This window comes from Sorghum bicolor, chromosome 1 (assembly GCF_000003195.3).
Source record: "Sorghum bicolor cultivar BTx623 chromosome 1, Sorghum_bicolor_NCBIv3, whole genome shotgun sequence".
Taxonomy (NCBI): Eukaryota; Viridiplantae; Streptophyta; class Magnoliopsida; order Poales; family Poaceae; genus Sorghum; species Sorghum bicolor.
The window spans coordinates 9998393-10017896 of NC_012870.2; the positions used below are offsets into that span (position 1 = coordinate 9998393).

The window sequence follows — 19504 nt, forward strand, 5'->3', positions numbered from 1 at the left end:
TCCTCAATATGGACATCCAAACTATTAGATGCTATAAAAGCTGCGTCAACATTAAATGATGGAGGCACAGGATGACAAGAATCATTACTTGGATTGTCACCTACAACAAAACCACAAATATGGATACAATTGAGACAACTAAATAGAACGAAGGAAAGCTAACAAAATGAATAATGCAACTACGCCACTTACATTGAATAGTCTGGGTCATAGGGGTCTCTAGGCCAACTACGCCAACACAACTAACAAAATGAATAATGCAACTACGCCACTTACAACTAAATAGAACGAAGGAAGGCTAACAACACCAACACCACCGACAAATCTTCCAGCCTCATTGGGACCGGATTGAGCATCAGGAACGACAACCACATCTTCCACACCCACGTCCTGAATGGGTATCAGAGAAGCTGAGGGTGCCGGATTGTCCGGTTCCGGCGAGAACCCACCAATGGGTGGTTGCCAATTAAGAGGAGAATCCACTAGAGGGCCTGGCTCCTTGGACAAGTTGCGCACAACCAAATCCAAACATTTAAACTCACTCTTCATGACAGTTTTGACATATTTGTCCCATTGAACCTCGGATACAATTGGGACCAACCGCCTAAAAATTGTCCCTGACCCGCCATAGTGAATGACCCCCTCAACTAAGATTTCTTCTTCATTCGAATTACATTTAAGCTCATCACGAGCACTACCCATCAATTCAAAAAACAAGGGCCGCTCATCAAACATCAAAGGGACCGTTTGCATTCCAACAAAATCAACATTGCCAAACTGATCTTTCTCCACACTTCCTCCATGATATAAGGTTACTAAATTGTCCATCTAATTGATATACAAAACAACTATGTTACTAGGCATATAACTAATACAAATAAAACACCTAAATATCTATCTAAGTAAATACGTATGTAACTAAATATATAACTAAAATTACAAACTAGATTTATCTAAATAAATTACATAATTAAATTCTAGAAATATTACATAAACTACTCTAAATTAAATAAACAACTCTAAATTACATAACAATATTCATATAAATAATACCAATATAGAAAATTGCTACATGAATTATTTCAAAAATTATACAACTTAGAAAACTAATTACATTATCTAAACAATTATACAACTAGAAAAAAAAAATTTACCTGACCAAAGCAGCGCCGGGGCCGGGGCAGTCGCGGAGCCGTCCGGTGACAGCCGCGGAGCTGGGGGCATATCATTCATAATATATGAGATGGATAATTAAGATGCAATTCTGTGGTCTCATTTTTACGACGGTATAGGTCGGTAGTTTTTAAAAACAAAGTAGATCTGATGGCTATTAATATGAGAATTCGTAGAATTTTATTTCCTAATGCATATAATGGGAATTAACACGGAAACTATGTCAAAACCTTCGATTAGCAATATTAAAATTAAGATAAGGAGAATACAGAAAGAGGGCGAGAGGTCACTTACACCTTATCGAAGAGGTAAGCCTTCCCATTCTTGCAAAAAAAGTCCTGAAAATCAAGACATCTTATCGGTCATCGTATTCGCTGGGATACAAGCTTGTTAGAATGAGCTACGATACTGTTGTGCATGGATGGAGCAGGGGTTTAGGGATTTTCTCAATCTGCATGAGAAAATCTTCTTCTGAAGCCGGAATATCCGAGAGTTGTCTAGCTATCACGGATCAAGTTTTCACAAGCTTGTTAGAATAAGAATTCTAGGTAATATCATCTTTTTGCCTGACAATATTGAATCCTAGTATTAGGATATAGTAAACTAATATGTTGCATAGATTGAAATCTATAATATTTGATTTTGATTAACTTATTTCACCTTTTTATATGTATAAGTGTATTTTTTTTTTGCATTATTTTTAACACCCATTATTACAATTATTTACCACAATTGAATTATATAATACCGCACGATCATAGGATTAGGATATTATAAAATTTATAGAATTGTGTAAGCCTTTGTTCCGTTGTGTGTGTATAATCCGAATACTATACAAAATTTAAGATACACGGTTGGATGATAGTAACCAGAGACTCTAGCATACGGATCGGCGATACTGAAAGCCTTTCCGCGACGCCGAAATTAACTAGGAATTTCGCGTGCGCTAGCCCGCGCGGCGTCGCGGCCAAAGCAAGCGATCAGAGGACATGACGGACCTTGGAGATGATGTCGTCGGCGACGGCGAGTGCTGCAGTGCTTGCAGCTGTAGACGTTGCCATCGAGCTTGAGGGGGCCGCCGTCGGCGTCGTCCGTGTTGATGGCGCTGAAGCGGTTGGTCATCTGGGTGACGGCGTCCACGGCAGGCGCCGCCGCGTTCTCCTCGGGTGCTTCCATCTCTTCTTCGGCGGTTGGCGCTAACCACCTCCGGTGACGTTGGGATCGATGTGTGCCCTTGCGCAGCAATCGGAAGAAGCGGAGGACGGAGTGCTTGGCAAAAAACCAAACCCAAGCGAAGACCTGCTTTGCTTAAGCTGCTGAACAACGACAAGTCGACAATGACGTCGAGAGTTCAGACTTCAGAGGCAAGGCATCGGTGGATCGTCACAGTGGAATACCGAATGTACCCCCACACCCACAGTCCCAAACAGTTGACTCTCCGGCTGAGATGGCGTCGCCATCGCCATGGCCAGTGAGCTCGGCAAGGACACAAATGGTATTCTCCCCGCTGATGGTGATCAACTACATCTTCGTTTGACTGATAAATCAAACTAGAAAGTATGGTTGACTGATTTATTGTAAAAAAAATATTGTTGAATGACTAACAAATTTGACTGATAAACTTAAGGGAACAGCTAGTCAGATTGGCCCCAAATTGCTGACTAGCTGACACACGCACGCCACTTCATTCTCACCACTATCCCCCCCCCCCCCCCCCTCTGTTTGATGAAGTTATTTCCGTAGATGAGTAGAACTAGATCATGCTCGAACTTTATTTGTTATTGACGGGTGCTCTCCAATGGAGTGATTTTAATGGATTACTAGGATATGCGTTGCAACAGGAACAAAATAATACCACACTAATTTTGAATTTGAGCATATGTTAGAGTAACTCTAACAGCTCGACTATTCTTGTTGTGGAGGCTATTTTTAGAATTTATATAACAAAATGTAGATTTCAGCAAATGTGGTATCTAACTTTGTAAAGTATTAAGTTAGATATTTCTTGATTTTCGATGACCATATATAGCCAACCACGAACGTTCGCTATCTGATTTTGTAAATAGCAAGACTGTTGTGGGCATTTTATTTTTTTGAGGAGTTTCTATTTTACAAAATAGCTAAATAATAGAATTTAGATACTAATTTTAGCTAAGCTGTTGGAGTTATTCTTATACCGTTAAAAATGATTCTTTGAGCATGATATTTGCAACACTCTGTTTATAGCCAATAGGCCTATGCTCATATGTGCACGCTGATTTATCTAGGCAATACTATCAAAGATTCATCAACTCCTTGTGTCTGATTATTGTAACTGGTTTGTACTGCAACAAATCAGTGAACATTACTTTCAGCTATGACTTTTCGACCATGATTTTAAAAATATAATAGAAAGCAGGGTGAAGCAATTTTTTTTAAAAAAAAACTTTCAACACTCTAGTGTAAAAGTGAGAAGTGATTCTTTCCACATCTCCTAATCATCATCTGAATCAGTTGCTATTTTAAGCGTTTAGCTAGTTGGGAGTAATTCTTTTTTCAAGAAGCTGAAACTCTCCCAAACAACCACTTACTAGAGCGGTTCTCCACGAGAATCGAGAACCACTTCTCATTTAAATAGCAAAACTCTGCACAGATTCTAGTGTAGAGCATTTACACTAGGAGTTTGGAGCTAAAAAGAATCCGTTCAACATTGCTAAATAATCACTCCAGAATCAATTCTCTTGCTTCCCCACTAGTATCAACTAGAAACTAGAATCACTAAAAAAAACAAGGAGCTAAAACGATGAATTTGGAAACAGGCTCTACCACACAGGCCCACAGTACACTGTAGACATGATAGTAGCACAGCGCACCTTAAAAAAAAGGCGTGCAATTATATTTGTTAATCGGTTATTAGAGTGACCTTGGAACCGAACACACAATATAATGATCCCTACATACCTTCAGTCCTAGCATGACACCTAGGTCGATCAGATACTTGAGATGAGAAACTTCAATTATTTGGTCATTAGCGCTTGGCATACAGCTCGATGGGCTTATAAGCAACACAGGTTACAGGTTACACGCATATACAACGGAAACATCCAACGACTTCCAGGGACAATGGAAGGGATATGATCATGTCACCTAGAACAACAACAATTTACGCCGGGGATTATTTCAATGGGAGCAATCCCCGGCTGACTAAAGAGCAACAACACCCAGGTTATTTACAGGGGACGAACAACAGGTTTGAGCTTGTTGAATCACGCTTCATACATCATCGGCGTCGCTTCCACCCAAGTTAACATCTGGTGCAATCCAGTACTGGCTTCCATCAGGGCCCGACACCTTGTACCTGCTTAGAATAAAATTTTGTTCCAGTGAGTCAATTCCAGATTAACAATATGATAATCAATGTGGCATTTTGCAAACTGAGTCACAGATCTGTTTGAACAGAGGACAAACATTTATTTTTGAAAAGACAAATCTAAGGAAACAAAAACCATGATAGAATGTTGGGGCCATCACCTCTCCAGAATAAACTTTCCTTCCTTGTATCTCTGGCTCTTCTCATGTGCAGCCTCCTAGAGAAGAGCATCATAAAAAATTAGATGCAAGGCAATATACAAAGGACACTATGAAATAACCTTTGCAAATCTTACATATTTCCATCCAACGATGGATCCACAGCCAACACAGAAGATATCAGAAACAGTATGCATTCCTGTGATCATCATGCGATCTTCTTTTACTCCAGAAGTCACATTGACACTGGGCATAACAGACATGAGTTAATGATACATCTGCTGGCTGACAGAATACTGTAAGAAATACAACTCATCTCCAGGAAAAGCTACACTGTGAATCCTACTAAACAGTGAAATGCATAATATTGGGGCTAATGAACTGTTTTGATGTTGAATCACCAACTACCAAATTTAGACCTCTGTTGGTAAGACATCATCAAATTGTCCAAGCCGCATATTGAGCAGTTCTAGTACATCTGTTTTCTGCCGCACCAGAAGCTCTGGTCTGACAATAATTGAGTACTAGCGAATTTGGTAATCTGTAGAGAGCTTTGCCTGAGATTAGGCTTGCGTGCCTAGCTTAACTGTCTCCTAGTTTAGAGTGGGCTTATATGAGAAATGAGTTATAGAAACTCTCTAGGAAAAGCTAAGTACATAACCGGTTTGTGATGGAAGATAATGATTAGTTACTTCCAAATGAAGCTTTATATTAGAACAAGTGTGCTGAGTCCAGTAACAGAAAAAAAAACTTTATGTGCACAACGACATTTCCTTTCTCGACAAAGAACGGTAAGTACTGATACATTGATATGGCATGAGATATGAAGCAACCAGGAGAGAAGATTAGACTTAAACTTTGGTTAGGAAAATAAGCAGGATGAAAACTCTAAAAGGTTCACTGACCACTTGAGTCTGGACATGTATTGGCAGTAAATTATCTGTCTAGAATTGGCATCCGACATGAAGTGCAAGGGTCCATTCAACAACACTTTAAATTACTTGTCGAGGAAAGGCAGAACGATATGGACTAACATTGTATGCATGTGGGTGTTAAAGATTGAACTAGCAACCAATTGTTAAGACATAAGGAGCTGAAATAAATGTAGATCAACGCTAATAATAAGAACCCATATCAACTATTACTAGATCACTAGAAAGATTTCTCAGGAAAAAGGTGAGTCTGAAGATTGTGCCTCCAGCATATCCATCGCACCCTAGAAAGAAGAGAATAATAGATGAAAGAAATGTGGGTGTGGGGGGTTGAAACCACCACACCTTGTCTCGTGGATTCTTCCCCATTTATTCCATACAGAGGATTAAGACATTGATATTTGTCTATTGGGTGGGTGCTGTAGCATATAGTTGTATAGCCATGCAATGCTAACCAACTATTGATAATTTAGTAGAGTTTAGAATTTAAAATGAGGTCCTTCTGTAATCTTGCATCACCTATTTTCCTTATGCAAAAATAGTGGCTTTGGGGTCTCAGTCCTCAAAAGTCAATAGGCACTCCAAAGTACCCCAAGTTTCTCCTGGTTTTATATAGAAAGGAATGGACAAGACCCTCACTAGCTGAAAACTGCCACACGCCACCGCTAATCGGTGTAGCATCTATCTTGGCTTATCAAACATCAGATTAGCGCCACTATGGGCACAAATAACCAGCTAACAGATTCACTGTGGCCGAAGCCAGACGCATTCTGCTGACAAATGAAAAAGGACGGCGCTGCATTTCCCCCAAATTACACTCATCTAATAGCGCACCGCGCACGAAACCTAAGCTTTGCTGAAATCGACGAAGAAAGCAAAGAGAAAGACAAGAAGAGGCCACTTACACCTTATGGAAGAGGTACGCCTTCCCGTGCTTGCAGTGGAAGGCCTGGAAGAAATCGAAACACCAAGGAAAAGCAGCCGCTGTCAGCCTCACCGCACACATCCGCCGCGGGGACGGCGAAACTCACAACAAGAAAATTTCTTCTTTTTTTTTTTTTACAGCGGGGAGACAGACGCGGAGGGGTCGAGAGGAACCTTGGAGATGATGTCGCCGGCAACGCCGAGGTGGGTCTTGCAGTGCTTGCAGCTGTAGACGTTGCCGTCCAGGTGCATCAGGAACAGCCGCCCCATCGCCGCCTGCGCCTTCTCTCCCACCTCCCGCAACTCCACTCCACTCCACTCCAATCCAATCCCTCTCGGCTTCTCGGCAATTCCAGCTGCGGACGCGTCGAGGGCCACTCTTGTCCCGATCGCCGCGGCCGGCTTCCTCGAATCGGAGATTGGGGAGCCCGAGAAATTTACTGGCAGTGGGAGTTGTTTATTGCCGGTGGTTTGTGTGTGTGTGTGTGTGTGTGTGTGCAGCGGTGGTATGGTCTATGGTGTGATGGTGTCTGTTCGCAGCAACCAGCAACAGCAAGCGAGAGTGGGGAAACGGGTGAGAAGGGATGGCTGTGGGGCGTGGCGTGGGCGGTGGCCCGGCGGGGGTGGGGGATTGCGGATGGGAGCGGGGGGAGGATCGATGATAAGGGCGAGTGCGTGGGACGGTGGGACTGTGGGAGGCAGAGGCAGGCGCTCGAACAGCGACCCTGCAACGCGGCACGCCAGCGCCGGGATTGTGTATGCGCGCAGCTGCTTTGTCCGCCGGATCCGGCGTGTTTCAGCCGCATCTCTGCACTCTTCTCGTGCACCTTTTTTTGGGAAATTTACCCCGTCCTGTCTTTTTTTGACTTTGGTCACAGGACAGCGACCGTATGAAAAGGAGAAATATGAGGAATGACGCTATAGAAAGAATTCTTCGAGAGAGATCGGGACCGAAAGTTTGGTGTGAGAAATTTTTTGGTCACGTAGCATTTCTTGTGCTCCAACGTGGCGTGTGTCTTCGTCACTATCCACGTAATCTAAGACTATTTACAATATTGATCGAAATAAATACCGACATAAAGATCCATCGAATCAATTTTAGGGTTTTTAGGGTTTTTTTTTCAACTTGAAGCGTAAGAAAAGATGCGACATGTGCCATGCATGCATACGCCTCCGAGGAGGATGCGGACAATCACAGTTTGCGCGACCCATTGACCAGAGCATGGGACATATATATTTGGGTTTTGCCTAGCCTCCCACAAAAAAATATATCCTTTATATGCCTATTTATATTTGGGTTTTGCCTAGCCTCCCACAAAAAAATATGTCCTTTATATGCCTATTTAGTTAGAAGCTGTTTTCACTAAAGTAACATGAAGCAAGCATTTTGAATTTAGGGATCTTTATGGATAGGCTATTGGAGATAGTCTAAGTGCCAACTTTGTAGAAATAGTTATATCTCTATTCATCTAACATAAATACCAACTTAATAGAGATAGTTACTTGCAGATTTATTATATTGGTTTATAGAAGGTGCGGTAGCCTTGCTGCATAAAGCAAACATGCATACTATGCACGCGCAAGAGACAGAAGATAGTATAGAGGAGAGAGAATAGCCCCCAAAACTTCAACATCTATATGTCATATAACCTTTTTGACGAGACTACTATTGCTATATGCTTATATTGGTGATGCCCTTACAAATTGTTTGTTAGTTCTTTACTATCTAGTAGGTAAGCCGCTGATTTTCTTTCAGCTAAGGCCAAATCTAGCATGCTGAGATTTAGCCACAAGGCATGGTTCTAAGGATTAATAGATTATATCCTGGTCAGCTTAAAGCTTTGCTTTTGAATTTGTTATAACTAAATCCTAGAAAGTCAATGAACATGTGCATCCATGCTTTATACAATAAGTTGGTGGAGACCCCCTTGTAGATGGCAAACTTTGAGTAGTATGTGAATGCATCTAAAGCCCCAAAGTTCATTTAGGGTTTTGATGATTGATGAGCATGATTGTTTAGGACTAACGTATATTTTGTAGCGGATCATCATAAAGGTTAAGTCATAAGAAAGACTATTTGAAGCATGTGGCACAAAGCATTTTCGTGAAGGCTAAGGACTCTATAGCGTCAAGTGTAAGCTTGGTTCTTAGAGACACCTGACATATAATGTATTAGGACTTTGTTTTTTCCTTTACCCATACTGTTATTAATGCGTCCAAGGTAGACACTTAAGATAAGAGGTTTACTCTGATAAAGATTGAGGCAAAAGTGGCCTCATTGGATTTAAGTCGATGATCTCAAAGAAGTTAAATTGGTCTAGATGAGACTTAAAACACACTTAGAAAATGCATTAGAATGTGCACCAGATGATAGGGGTGATACATGGTAGATCATCGAATATCACTATGCACAAGGCGGTTAAGACTTAATTGCAGTACTGAGTGGTCACCATATGATCCGATGGTGATTCATGATACTCGACAGATTATTCGGTGAGCTCCACTCCTTGAATTTTGTCAAATGGCCAACCAATTGATTGTGTCATACAACTTGGCAGTGTTTCATGATACATTGATGGATCGTTTGGTGAGTCAAACTTGACTCTGTTACAAGTTGGCCAAGTTACTGTAGTGCACAGATGATCCGATAGAAACTTAGTGACTCCTAGGCGTATGATTTGATGGACTAAGGTTGACTCTATGACAAGTTGACCAAGTCTTTATTCCGTGCCTTATGATCCAGTGAAGATTTTGTGACTTCCTAAAAAGACCAAGGATGTCACCTAGGTTACTAGGTAGAGGGTCAAATAGACGAATCTAAAAATGTATAACAAAAATGCGAAAGCTATTAGTATGGGTTTTTTTTTCGATTACTCTACTTAGAAAACCCAAATCTAAGAATTCAAACCTATATAGAGTAAATACATAGTAGAGTATAACGGATGCCACAAAGGTCTAAAAGTAAAACACATACAAAACAAAAAGGATTAAACTAATAATATATAAAATTTAGTTTTTTGGTTGGGGGTATGCACTAAATGGACAGTGCCCTCCAAAACTGAAATCATATGCTTTTCAATTCTAATTGTTTGTTTCTAGAAGCTATGTTATGAAGTTTCCATACACGCAAATAGGCACAACCCAAATAGATCAAGATAAACATAAATATTGTCATTTAAATCACGAAGGAGACAAAGATCTGTTCACCGAAATTTGGACTCCCACTTGAGCCCTACGTCTCTATTGAGGAAGCGGTGATAGAGTGACCTCTCCAGGCGTCTAGGGTGTATTCTATAGCTAGGTTTTTCCACCCACTAGCTTATGGAGGCGAAACCAAGACCTTCGCAAAATGGGTGCTCGCTGATGACTCCTAGCTGTATAGGAGACTTGATTTCAAATAGTAACAAGTGGTTTCATGAGATTTTTAATTGCTACAAGTGTTCAAGGCTTGGCTTGCTCTCTTTTGCTTACAATTTTGAATCTCACTCAACCCACCACTTGGATTTTGCACTAAGAATTAATCTCACAAAGAGATGGTGTGGAAAGTGTCTCGCAAGGCTTAGAATGGCTCTAGCAAGCATAAGAATTAGCAACCCTCAAAGGAGAGGGATTAAGCACTCAGAAACTAGTCGATGAGCTGTGTCAATATATGCCAGACTAGTCCGATATGACCTAACAAGCAAAGTCAAGCTGATTTTTAGCTCAAAATCTATGCGAAAACATAATATTTTCGATGTACGTCGGAATTCTGATCATCCGAACTTCCGGCAACAAAGCCAACTTCTGAAGCACGCAGAATCTGAGAGACCAAGGCACAACACCTGTGATTGTGATCTGTGCTCGTATCAAAATATATTTGTATTTAGGGATGAAGACGGTGTTCCAAACGAATAACCACGGTTCTTCTCTAATGTAACTAAATGAACTAAATAAAAAAATAAGAAAAATAATTATCTAGTTCATAAGAACCACGAGTATCTATTTAGAATGCCATCTCCATCTTATTTGGATTTCGAAGGCTTCAAAGAACCAGAATTCACCTCGGCACATTTTCCTTTTCAAGAAGCACAATAAAAATTGAGCAATTGACCTTTGAGAACGTGGCAGCGAGGCGTCGGTATAAACATGGACGGATCGCGCGATCGAATACAAGAATCCCGTCGGCAAGGGCGCAAGGCAACAAAGCAGAACCCCTCAAACTGTTCGGACCGGACGCGTCTCTCCGAACTTCTTGCGGCGGAAGAAAGAGAAGCCGGGGGAAGAGGAGTCGCGGCTCCCGACACATGTGGCGGCGCGCGGCGACGGCGGCGCTGTCGCTGGGCGCTGGCGCCGGCGCGGTCGCGGTCGCCAACTCCGATGACCCCGCCGCGACGCTCAAGGTCTGCGCGCACCTGCCTCCGCGCCTCCTCCGCGACTCCGCCACGGCCGCCACCATCGCGTTCGACTACAAGTGGTCCCTCTGGGGCCTCGAGCCGGGCACCCCCGCGTGGCAGAGCGCCAAGCACCACGCTCACCTCCGCTCCGCCAACCGACTGCAGGAGCTCTGCTTCCGGAACGGCGGCATCTACATCAAGCTCGGCCAGCACATCGCTCAGCTGGTACGGAATTCGCCTCTGCTGGGCTTGTTTCTAGTGATGCGTGTGATTCGATTTGAGAATAATGTTATTGTTGATACGATCATTCTCTGATTGGTGAAAGGTGATTGCCTATGACAAAACTTATATTTTGCCCTGGGTTTGTGTTGGCGTGTTTGTTTTTGCTTATGTTAGGAGTATGTCGTGCCGGAGGAGTACGTGCAGACAATGAGGGAATCGATGCTGAAGAGGTGCCCGGTCTCATCGTACGAGCAGGTCCGCGGGGTGTTTGCCAAGGATCTTGGTGAATCACCAGAAACTGTAAGTGCGTTGTCTGCATCCTTGCATTACTATTTTTTTTGAAGTAAAACGGGGGGAGAGATTCCCCACCTTGATTTCATTAGAACCAAATGGAGCTCCAGCTAACCGGAGCGAGTGGCAGAGGTACAAGACAGTAGATATCTATGCCAGCCGTCAAGGCTGTTTACAAGGGCAGATCCATTGTTGATGCATTACTATTTTGAGCAGTACAATTGCCTGTAGAAAGGCTGCAGGAGCTGAAGTGCAGGGCAAATTACTGATTTTATATGTTTAGCGGCCCTAGAGCTCTGATGCTAGCCTCAAATAATGGATTTGCTGACCAGAGCACAGCATGTTGGCGTGTTAACATGGAAACAACTCTGACCTTAATTTTTCCTTTTCTCCTTTCTTTTTGTGTGTAGGTTTTTGCAGAATTTGATCCTGTCCCTCTTGCAAGTGCTTCCCTTGCACAAGTCCATGCTGCCCGAACGCACGATGGGCAAAAAGTTGCTGTTAAGGTTGGGTTTTAAGAAACATTGTGGTCTGCCCTGAATAAATTATAGCAGTTAACCTTGTTTTCTTCCTCACAGTGTATCCTCCTATCTTGTTATCCAGGTTCAGCATGATCACCTCGCGGATACTGGTGTTGTAGATATAGCCACTGTGGATTTGTTAGTGAATGCTCTGCATTATATTTTCCCTACATTTGACTACAGGTATCACGTGTGAATGGTAGCATCTTTCTCTTGTTATCTCAATTGCTTTCTTGCGTTTGATTTTTAGCAATGTGCACAAACCAGTAGCAAGATAAAGCATACTCTAGAGGATTGTCATCATTGTTAGTCAAACAAGGTGGTAAATTTCCTGAATTTACTTGCTTTACCGCTCTAATTATCAATTTGAAATTGAAATTTTGGTCTCCAAGCCCCCAGGTTATCCAGTCAGCACACAATTGAGGACATGTTTGGTGTTCTTCATAAAAGGATATTCTCTAATTTTTAAATTAGAGTAAATATTCCAGATTGGATAAGATATGTTTTACTATTTATGTAGTTCCTGATAGATACACGCGTATTCATATGATTTTTAAGGCAGTCAGTTATATTTCGTGATCTTACATCAAGCTTGATATCTATTTGTATGCTGGAAATTGGAATAGTTGGCCCTAGCTCTTCGTTGCATTGCCGGATTCGCATGCATAACTCTTAGCCTAATGTTATGTCAATGTGACTGTAAATCCTTGACTGCAATGCTACTTGTTTAGTTTTGACACAGAGTTCATTTTACATTATTGCCAAATAACTGCTTCCATGCAGGTGGTTAGTTGATGAAGTTCGAGAAAGTGCCCCTAAGGTACCTTCCTAGTCTTGCCTGGAAATATAAGTTCTTTGTGATTGACTCATGTATTTTATTCTTTATTTTTGTTTTTTACAAAATGAGTTAACCTTTTGTTCTCGTCTGTCATAATTGTTTGTCTATTAATGGCTATGATTGTCCCCTGTTAAAATTAAATTTTGTGCTAGTCACTATTCTTTCCAATAGTATCTTCATTTCAAACTTGAATTTTTATGCAATTTAGGGGGGATGAAAATAATAATAGAAAAATTGGAGCTGGTGCTAACTTGCTGTTATGATTCTCAGGAACTGGATTTCTTGAATGAGGCCAAAAACAGCGTAAAATGTTTGGATAACTTTAGAAGGTTGTCTCCTCAGGTTGCTGGTAGCATATATGCCCCCAAGGTTTATTGGAATCTCAGCACGTCTAGAATTCTCACCATGGAGTTTATGGATGCCAAGGAGGTAACTGATGTTAATGGCATTAAATCAATTGGAGTTCACCCTGTTGATGTTTCAAACCTAGTAAGTTGCCACAGTACACCCATTTGATTAATCATGCCTGTGATATGTTACAAATACTCACCTCTTTTAGATGTCTAGGTCAGTAAAGCATTTGCTGAGATGATTTTCAAGCACGGTTTTGTTCATTGTGATCCCCATGCTGCCAATATGATGGTCCGACCAATGCCACATGACAGCAGAAAACTTTTTGGTGAGAACCTTTATATCTAGCATCTCAAACTAAACCAAAGATGCATGTAGAATGCCTTTTACTTACTGAAACACATCGGATGTCGTTTGTCTGAAACATAACGATTTGACAATTAACTGAATGATTCTTCTATAGTTTGGTTTTTAAAGCAGTGCATGGTACTGATGTCTAGTTATTATGTAGATAACTAGCAGAGTTTCTCTATAAATAATGGCAGGTTGCTCCATCATGCCACAATAAAATACGCTCTACTGAGTGAGATGTGCAAGTGTAGAAGTGGTTCTTTATTGCATAAGTCGTTCTTTCTATGTGGCAACACCACCTTTCTCTGTCCAACATTTTATATGCGTCGGATAGGTCTCCAAAGCATTATGTTTTTTTTGAAACTTAATGGCTAAGTTCGTAACAAATATTACTTCAATGTAGGTTGGAAGAGGCCACAGCTAGTTCTTCTTGATCATGGACTTTACAAAGAGCTTGATTATAATACTAGGATAAGCTACGCTTCTCTTTGGAAGGTAGTAATGCTATTGCAGTTTCTGGAGTATTTCTTTGATTACAAGTAGCTGGTACTAAATATTTTCTGTGGCATTTGGTCAACTCAGGCGCTTGTTTTTGCCGATGCAAAAGCAATTAAGGAGAACAGTGTCAAACTGGGTGCTGGGGAGGATCTTCATGCACTCTTTGCTGGTGTTCTCACTATGAGGCCATGGAAAAGGGTGATTGACCCATCTCCTGATCATCTTGTCCTAGGAAAAAATACTGATTATTCAGAACTACAGGTACTGTTCTACAATTTTGTGTTCCCAATGGTCATCCATGGTACCATCGCAAATGCAATGATGCAAAGGCCTGTTCGCTGGTCTGAAAGTCATGGCTGAAATCACTGTTGGGTGTTGGCTGATTTATTGTGAGAGAACCTAGCATGCAGTTCTAGAAAGACCCTGATATTGTTGATTGTGCTTTGATTGTTCATCAAATTAACAGGTCTTCGAATCTTGACATGATCAGCAGATAGAAAACAGACTACAAACTTTACTTGAAATACATATAGCAGCCCACACTCTAAAATGGGATGAAAGGAATACATATTCCTTAGATAATGTTTTACTTGAAATCTAAACCTACTTCCCACGTTATTAGGGTTTAAAGTCTTTGATGTTCCCAATATGGAGTATATAGGCGGATATTCTCCATGTTCATTAGTTATATTATTTGTATTTTTATATTCTTTCTTGCTTTTATAGCATGTATCATAGTGTTAGATGATTGAACTTAGATCCATTTGTTAAGTTTTTTGTTTTATAAACCTGTCAGTAGAGTCTTGTAGACATTGAGGTCCTTGGTATCTGTCCTTACTCGATTACTTATTTCTTGAGCCCAGAATTATGCCTCATTGTATTTTACTGAGATCTCGGAGCTGCTGAGGAGATTACCGAGGGTTATATTGTTGATGCTTAAAACAAATGACTGTTTACGTGCAGTCAATCATGCCCTGGTAAGCATTTGGAAGTGCTAGCAATCTAGTTAAATATATTTCTTCTCGTTTTTCCATTCTAGAATATAAATGTTTGGTCTGCTACTTTTATTACCAAATTGCTTTTCCTTTCACTTTTCTATAACCACAGCAATCGATTACAGAGGATAAATATGCATTTTTTTATTTTTAAATAATTCTAATAGCCTATCACTATGCATGCTTTTCCCTCTATATACCAAGGGTAAATTCAATCTTTACTCTTGTTCAAGTTTTATATTTGGAACTGGGATGTGAAAAACTAACGCCAATTGATTTGGCCCCATTGTTAACTTGTGACCTCCTTTGACAGGTTGGAGGCACTTCCTTGGAGTCGTTTATGATCATTGGACGGGTATCTTCTGAAGCTGTGCTGGATGCTAAAAGGATGAAGAGGAGGTCCTTTCTAGATGGATTGATGATATGGCTCGAGGAAGTCCTGCTGGAAGCTCGATTCTTTAGTTTGAAGCTCATGCTATGTGTTATGCAACTTAGGAAGTTGTTGCCTGGCTAAAAGCAGTTAGGTGTATCAGCAGTTTTTTTTTTTTGACCGGTAGAACTGCGAAGCTGACATCTAGTTCCATATATTTATTTTGAGAGCGAATCTTAGCATTTTGCTTAGAAGATTGCCATTCTTTTCGTATACATATTCTTTTTGTTGACCATTGTCTCACCATGATTGGTTATTTTTGATGATCAGTACTTGATACCTTTATTCTGATGGGTGAATACAAGTATACAGACTGCTGCCGTGGACAAATGTAAAAACAAAACTGTTATTTTGGAAGGGAAGCAACATTGTTATGGAGCAAATCTGATTCGATGAGAATCAATTGCAGATTATTAATTTTTATTTTTTACTCTGTGCAATCTCTGTACTTTTACAATGATGAAGCACCAATTCAAGTGGGCAACTGTGTGGCTGCCTAACTTTTTATGATGAAGCAAGAACGATTCAAGAAGGCAACTGCAAAGCGAGGTTGGTATGTTTGCAAATAGGTTTGGCATTCTTAATTTTTACCAAAACTCTCAAAATCTCCTATTCAACAGTTTGGTAATTGGGTTTGACATTTATAGCAAGTTGGCAAATTCTCTTCCTTTTTTGGCATTTATGCACACCTAGAATAGGTTTGGCATTCTGCATGCGCGTGCTTTTATAGCAAGCTGACAACCTGATGTTTATTCGTTGATCTTCATGACCAGTAGAATTTTGTTTTTGCCAAGTCAAAATTGCCAAACACTTGGAGATGTCTTTTTTGTTCCCTCCTCATATCGTTTTGAGAGTTGGCAAATAACAACATTTGCCAAATATAATTTGCAAAACTGTTGGAGTTGCTCTTAGGCCGGGTTTAGTTCCAAAAAATTTGCAAAATAGGTACTGTAGCACTTTCGTTTGTATTTGATAAATATTGTCCAATCATGGACTAACTAGATTTAAAAGATTCGTCTCGCAAATTACAGGTAAACTGTGCAATTAGTTATTTTTTTATTTATATTTAATGTTCTATGCATATGCAGCAAAATTCGATATGACGGGGAATCTGAAAAATTTTGCAATTTTTTGGGGAACTAAACAAGGCGTAGCAAAAGAAGAAAATGCATTTTTTTATTAAGTTAAAAAAATCCATCTTGGGCTAATTTTTTTATAGAATAATACTCAACATCTATCACAAATAGCTTGACCTAAAAAAGAAATTTTAGAAAAAAGAAATGTTAGGATGATATAGAGCAGTGGCGGATTTAATCATGGGAGTATGCACTGGCACACGTTCGGGCATTAGCACCGGTCGGGAAAGGCCTGTTGCCAGGGCTGCCACGTTGCAGAACCCTTTAACACCGGTTGGTATTACCAACCGGTGTTAAAGGGTTTCTTTTTCTTTTTTTTTGGTTCACTTCTTCGGTTCTGTTTATTGTTTATATATAATATATAATAATAGGTTTTTCAATACATGTTTTGCTGATACAATAATATATTTATATTACACGCATATTAAGCATATATAAATGAAAATTATAGGCTAAGCTTAATAATTAAGCTTTGCCTATAATAAAATGAATAGACCACATCAAAAATTAAATATATATGTAAAAAGCTTTATATATATATAGTTTTATATGTACAAAATTCGTAACACATATATACATAAAGTTTGTTCTCCCAATGTCTACAAACGATACAAATGATCATCGTTGTTTGGTATAAGAGTTTCGTTGCCGTTGAAGTGAAACTCGCCGTTTGGATTGATCACTTGGTCGCGGAGAAATCCTGCTATCGTCTCTTGGATAGCTTTGATTCGGTCTTGTTGTTGGACCTTTTCCCTCAGCCATTCCGTCTTTAATTTAAAATAAATAAAAAAGGTATTAGTTATCTAAGTTATTCAATATAATTCAGGAGATAATGAAAAGAGACATGTAACGTACTCTGAGCGTCTCTGTGGGTGTTTGATTGACTTGTGCCATCATGAATTTGCACACGTAATATGCACATAGATTGTTCCCCCCTTCTTGTCTTAAACACCACTGTACGATGTATATATATAAAAATATTCATGACCACGACAATAAGAAGGCTAAAAGTTAGCGAAAGTTTGTTAGCTAGTAGAACTTACTTGTGGATGTATTATGTTAAGCGGCGCTTTACATCCACTGAGATGTTCACGGTCAATGAATCTTTCCCAAACCCTATACACAGCCATTGTGGATCGTGAACTAATAATTACAGAGTCATATTATGATATTTTTGTAGCTGAGATCGACATTACGTACCTTTGAATAACGTTTACCATTTGTTGATAATTTTCTTGTGGTTTTCTCATTGAGTCAAAGATTATCAATCGGTTCTTGGGAATTTCAATGACCATGAGTATCCAGTGAAAGCTGTTTACACACACATATATAGGGTCAGTCCTATAATGTAAAATAAAATATGCATGCACTTAATAACTATATAACTCACTCGAAGTTGAAGGGGAAGAGTATTTTTTTTTCTTTTTGGTTCACAAAGAACCTCATAAGATTGGTGCAGATTTCTGTCTCATAATCTGCTGTCCACACTGCCTGCGGAGCCTTGAAAACAATATAAGGGTCAACGAACCCAATACTATTGTCATTTCTCATTCTGAGCTCTCTCATTTGGTGCCTGCATATATACATACAAATCCTAAGTGTGTAAGGATTATATACATGTAATTAAAGAAGTTAGAAGTATAATAAAAAGGAAAAATACTTACAGACAAAAGCAGCTGACAAGAGATTTGTCAAGAGCGTCGAGGTGGCATAATTGGTGCAATTCTTCGAACTGCACGTATATGAGGTCATCTCCACGGAAGTAGTGATGTTGTCTAATACGAACAGAAATCCAATTCTCTCCCCTTTTAGACGCCTCAATGCACCATTTGTTTATTGCAAACATTTGTGTGCCGAGCTCGTGTAAACGCTTAGGGTCGAATAGACTCCTGCCCGGTTCATATCTTGCCCTCCATTGATCAACTACCTCGGCTTTTTCAAATGTATGGCATCCAAGAATGACGGTAATTTCTTCTATATTTAAACCGCTTTGTCCAAAGTAACTCTCAAGCGAGTCTAGCTCAGACAACGCTAAGGATTTCTTTGGCATCAAGTCTTTATTTGAGCCGTATTGATTTGGCACAATCAAAGGGGGCACCGGTTTTGATACTTCTCCGAGCTGTGGGAACCCCTTTCCTACTCTCTTCTTAGTAGGCTGTGAAGACTTGACCAGAGACCGCTCATAGTCCGAAAGTGCTGGCTTTTTCTGAGCTTCGCGTTGCTTCTTTTGATGGTCCGCCACCTTCTGCCTCAGTTCCGATGGCTTCACATAAAAGTACGGCTTTTCTGGGTTAAGCCGTTTTTTCCTTTCCTCCTTTATTTTATCAAAAAATTGTTGGACCTCAGCTTTAGATGTAGCAATTACCTCCTCTTCACTCTTTTCGTAAGGTAATTTTTCTGGCGTCTTAGCTCTCTTTGCTGAGGCAGCCTTCTTTGGAGGTGGGACCGATGACTTCGGTCCTTCTTGGGCGGACCGCTTCTTACTACCTCGCTTTGGAGGCGAGGGGACCGACCGTGCACTCTTTGGAGAGGGCGGTGCAGGCGGTGGAGGGGGTGGGGCCGATCTTTTTGGCGTTGGAGAACGCGGTGGAGTTGGAGAACGCGGTGGAGGAGTTGGAGACCTCGGTGGAGGCGGTGGAGACCGTGGTGGAGGCGGTGGCGGGGTCGGTGTGGCCGCCGCAGGTGTTGGAGGAGATCCAGCATTGTCACCGCCCGCAGCACTATGATGCGCTGGGGAGAGAACTGGACTTAGGTTGGAGGAGTCCCTGCAAAGAAAACAATTACAAGTTTTGTGAGTAAACTTTTTTTAAATTTCAATACATAATAAATAATATAAGAAGTAAAATCACACACAAACCTATGCTGAGGAATAATTATGAAGCGCTTGCGCCAACAAATAAATGTCTTCTCAGCTTCACCTAAGGTCTTCTCTCCGTCTCCCCCATCTATGTCTAGTGGCACA

At 40.6% G+C, this 19504-nt stretch overlaps 2 protein-coding genes and 1 long non-coding RNA gene across 3 annotated transcripts; 1 reads left to right on the top strand and 2 right to left on the bottom strand.

The window, feature by feature from the left end:
- On the bottom strand, positions 144–2495 carry LOC110436278. Its single transcript, XR_002454110.1, has 4 exons — positions 2172–2495; positions 1468–1511; positions 1155–1214; positions 144–828 (listed from the first exon to the last, which is right to left on the bottom strand). It is a non-coding gene; the product is annotated as an uncharacterized LOC110436278 (long non-coding RNA).
- Positions 4148–7334, bottom strand: LOC8054122 (protein yippee-like). The gene is made up of 5 exons (XM_002466575.2): positions 6711–7334; positions 6518–6561; positions 4818–4926; positions 4684–4739; positions 4148–4510 (listed from the first exon to the last, which is right to left on the bottom strand). Exons 1-5 carry the CDS (start codon positions 6804–6806, stop codon positions 4426–4428), a joined length of 390 nt encoding a protein of 129 aa, XP_002466620.1. The 5' UTR covers positions 6807–7334; the 3' UTR covers positions 4148–4425.
- On the top strand, positions 10701–15789 carry LOC8054123 (putative ABC1 protein At2g40090). Its single transcript, XM_002463998.2, has 11 exons — positions 10701–11134; positions 11306–11431; positions 11833–11928; positions 12026–12126; positions 12727–12763; positions 13052–13270; positions 13349–13460; positions 13887–13978; positions 14066–14242; positions 14845–14958; positions 15290–15789. The coding sequence occupies exons 1-11, from the start codon at positions 10820–10822 to the stop codon at positions 15488–15490; spliced, it is 1590 nt and encodes a 529-aa protein (XP_002464043.2). The 5' UTR covers positions 10701–10819; the 3' UTR covers positions 15491–15789.

Coding starts and splice junctions, on each gene's coding strand:
- LOC8054122 (XM_002466575.2), bottom strand. CDS start 6,806: ATGGGGCGGCTGTTCCTGATGCACCTGGACGGCAACGTCTACAGCTGC. Junction 6,562..6,710: donor CCGGCGACATCATCTCCAAG/GTTCCTCTCGAC, acceptor GATTTCTTCCAG/GCCTTCCACTGCAAGCACGG. Junction 4,740..4,817: donor CCATCGTTGGATGGAAATAT/GTAAGATTTGCA, acceptor GCTCTTCTCTAG/GAGGCTGCACATGAGAAGAG.
- LOC8054123 (XM_002463998.2), top strand. CDS start 10,820: ATGTGGCGGCGCGCGGCGACGGCGGCGCTGTCGCTGGGCGCTGGCGCC. Junction 13,271..13,348: donor CTGTTGATGTTTCAAACCTA/GTAAGTTGCCAC, acceptor TTAGATGTCTAG/GTCAGTAAAGCATTTGCTGA. Junction 13,979..14,065: donor GCTACGCTTCTCTTTGGAAG/GTAGTAATGCTA, acceptor TGGTCAACTCAG/GCGCTTGTTTTTGCCGATGC.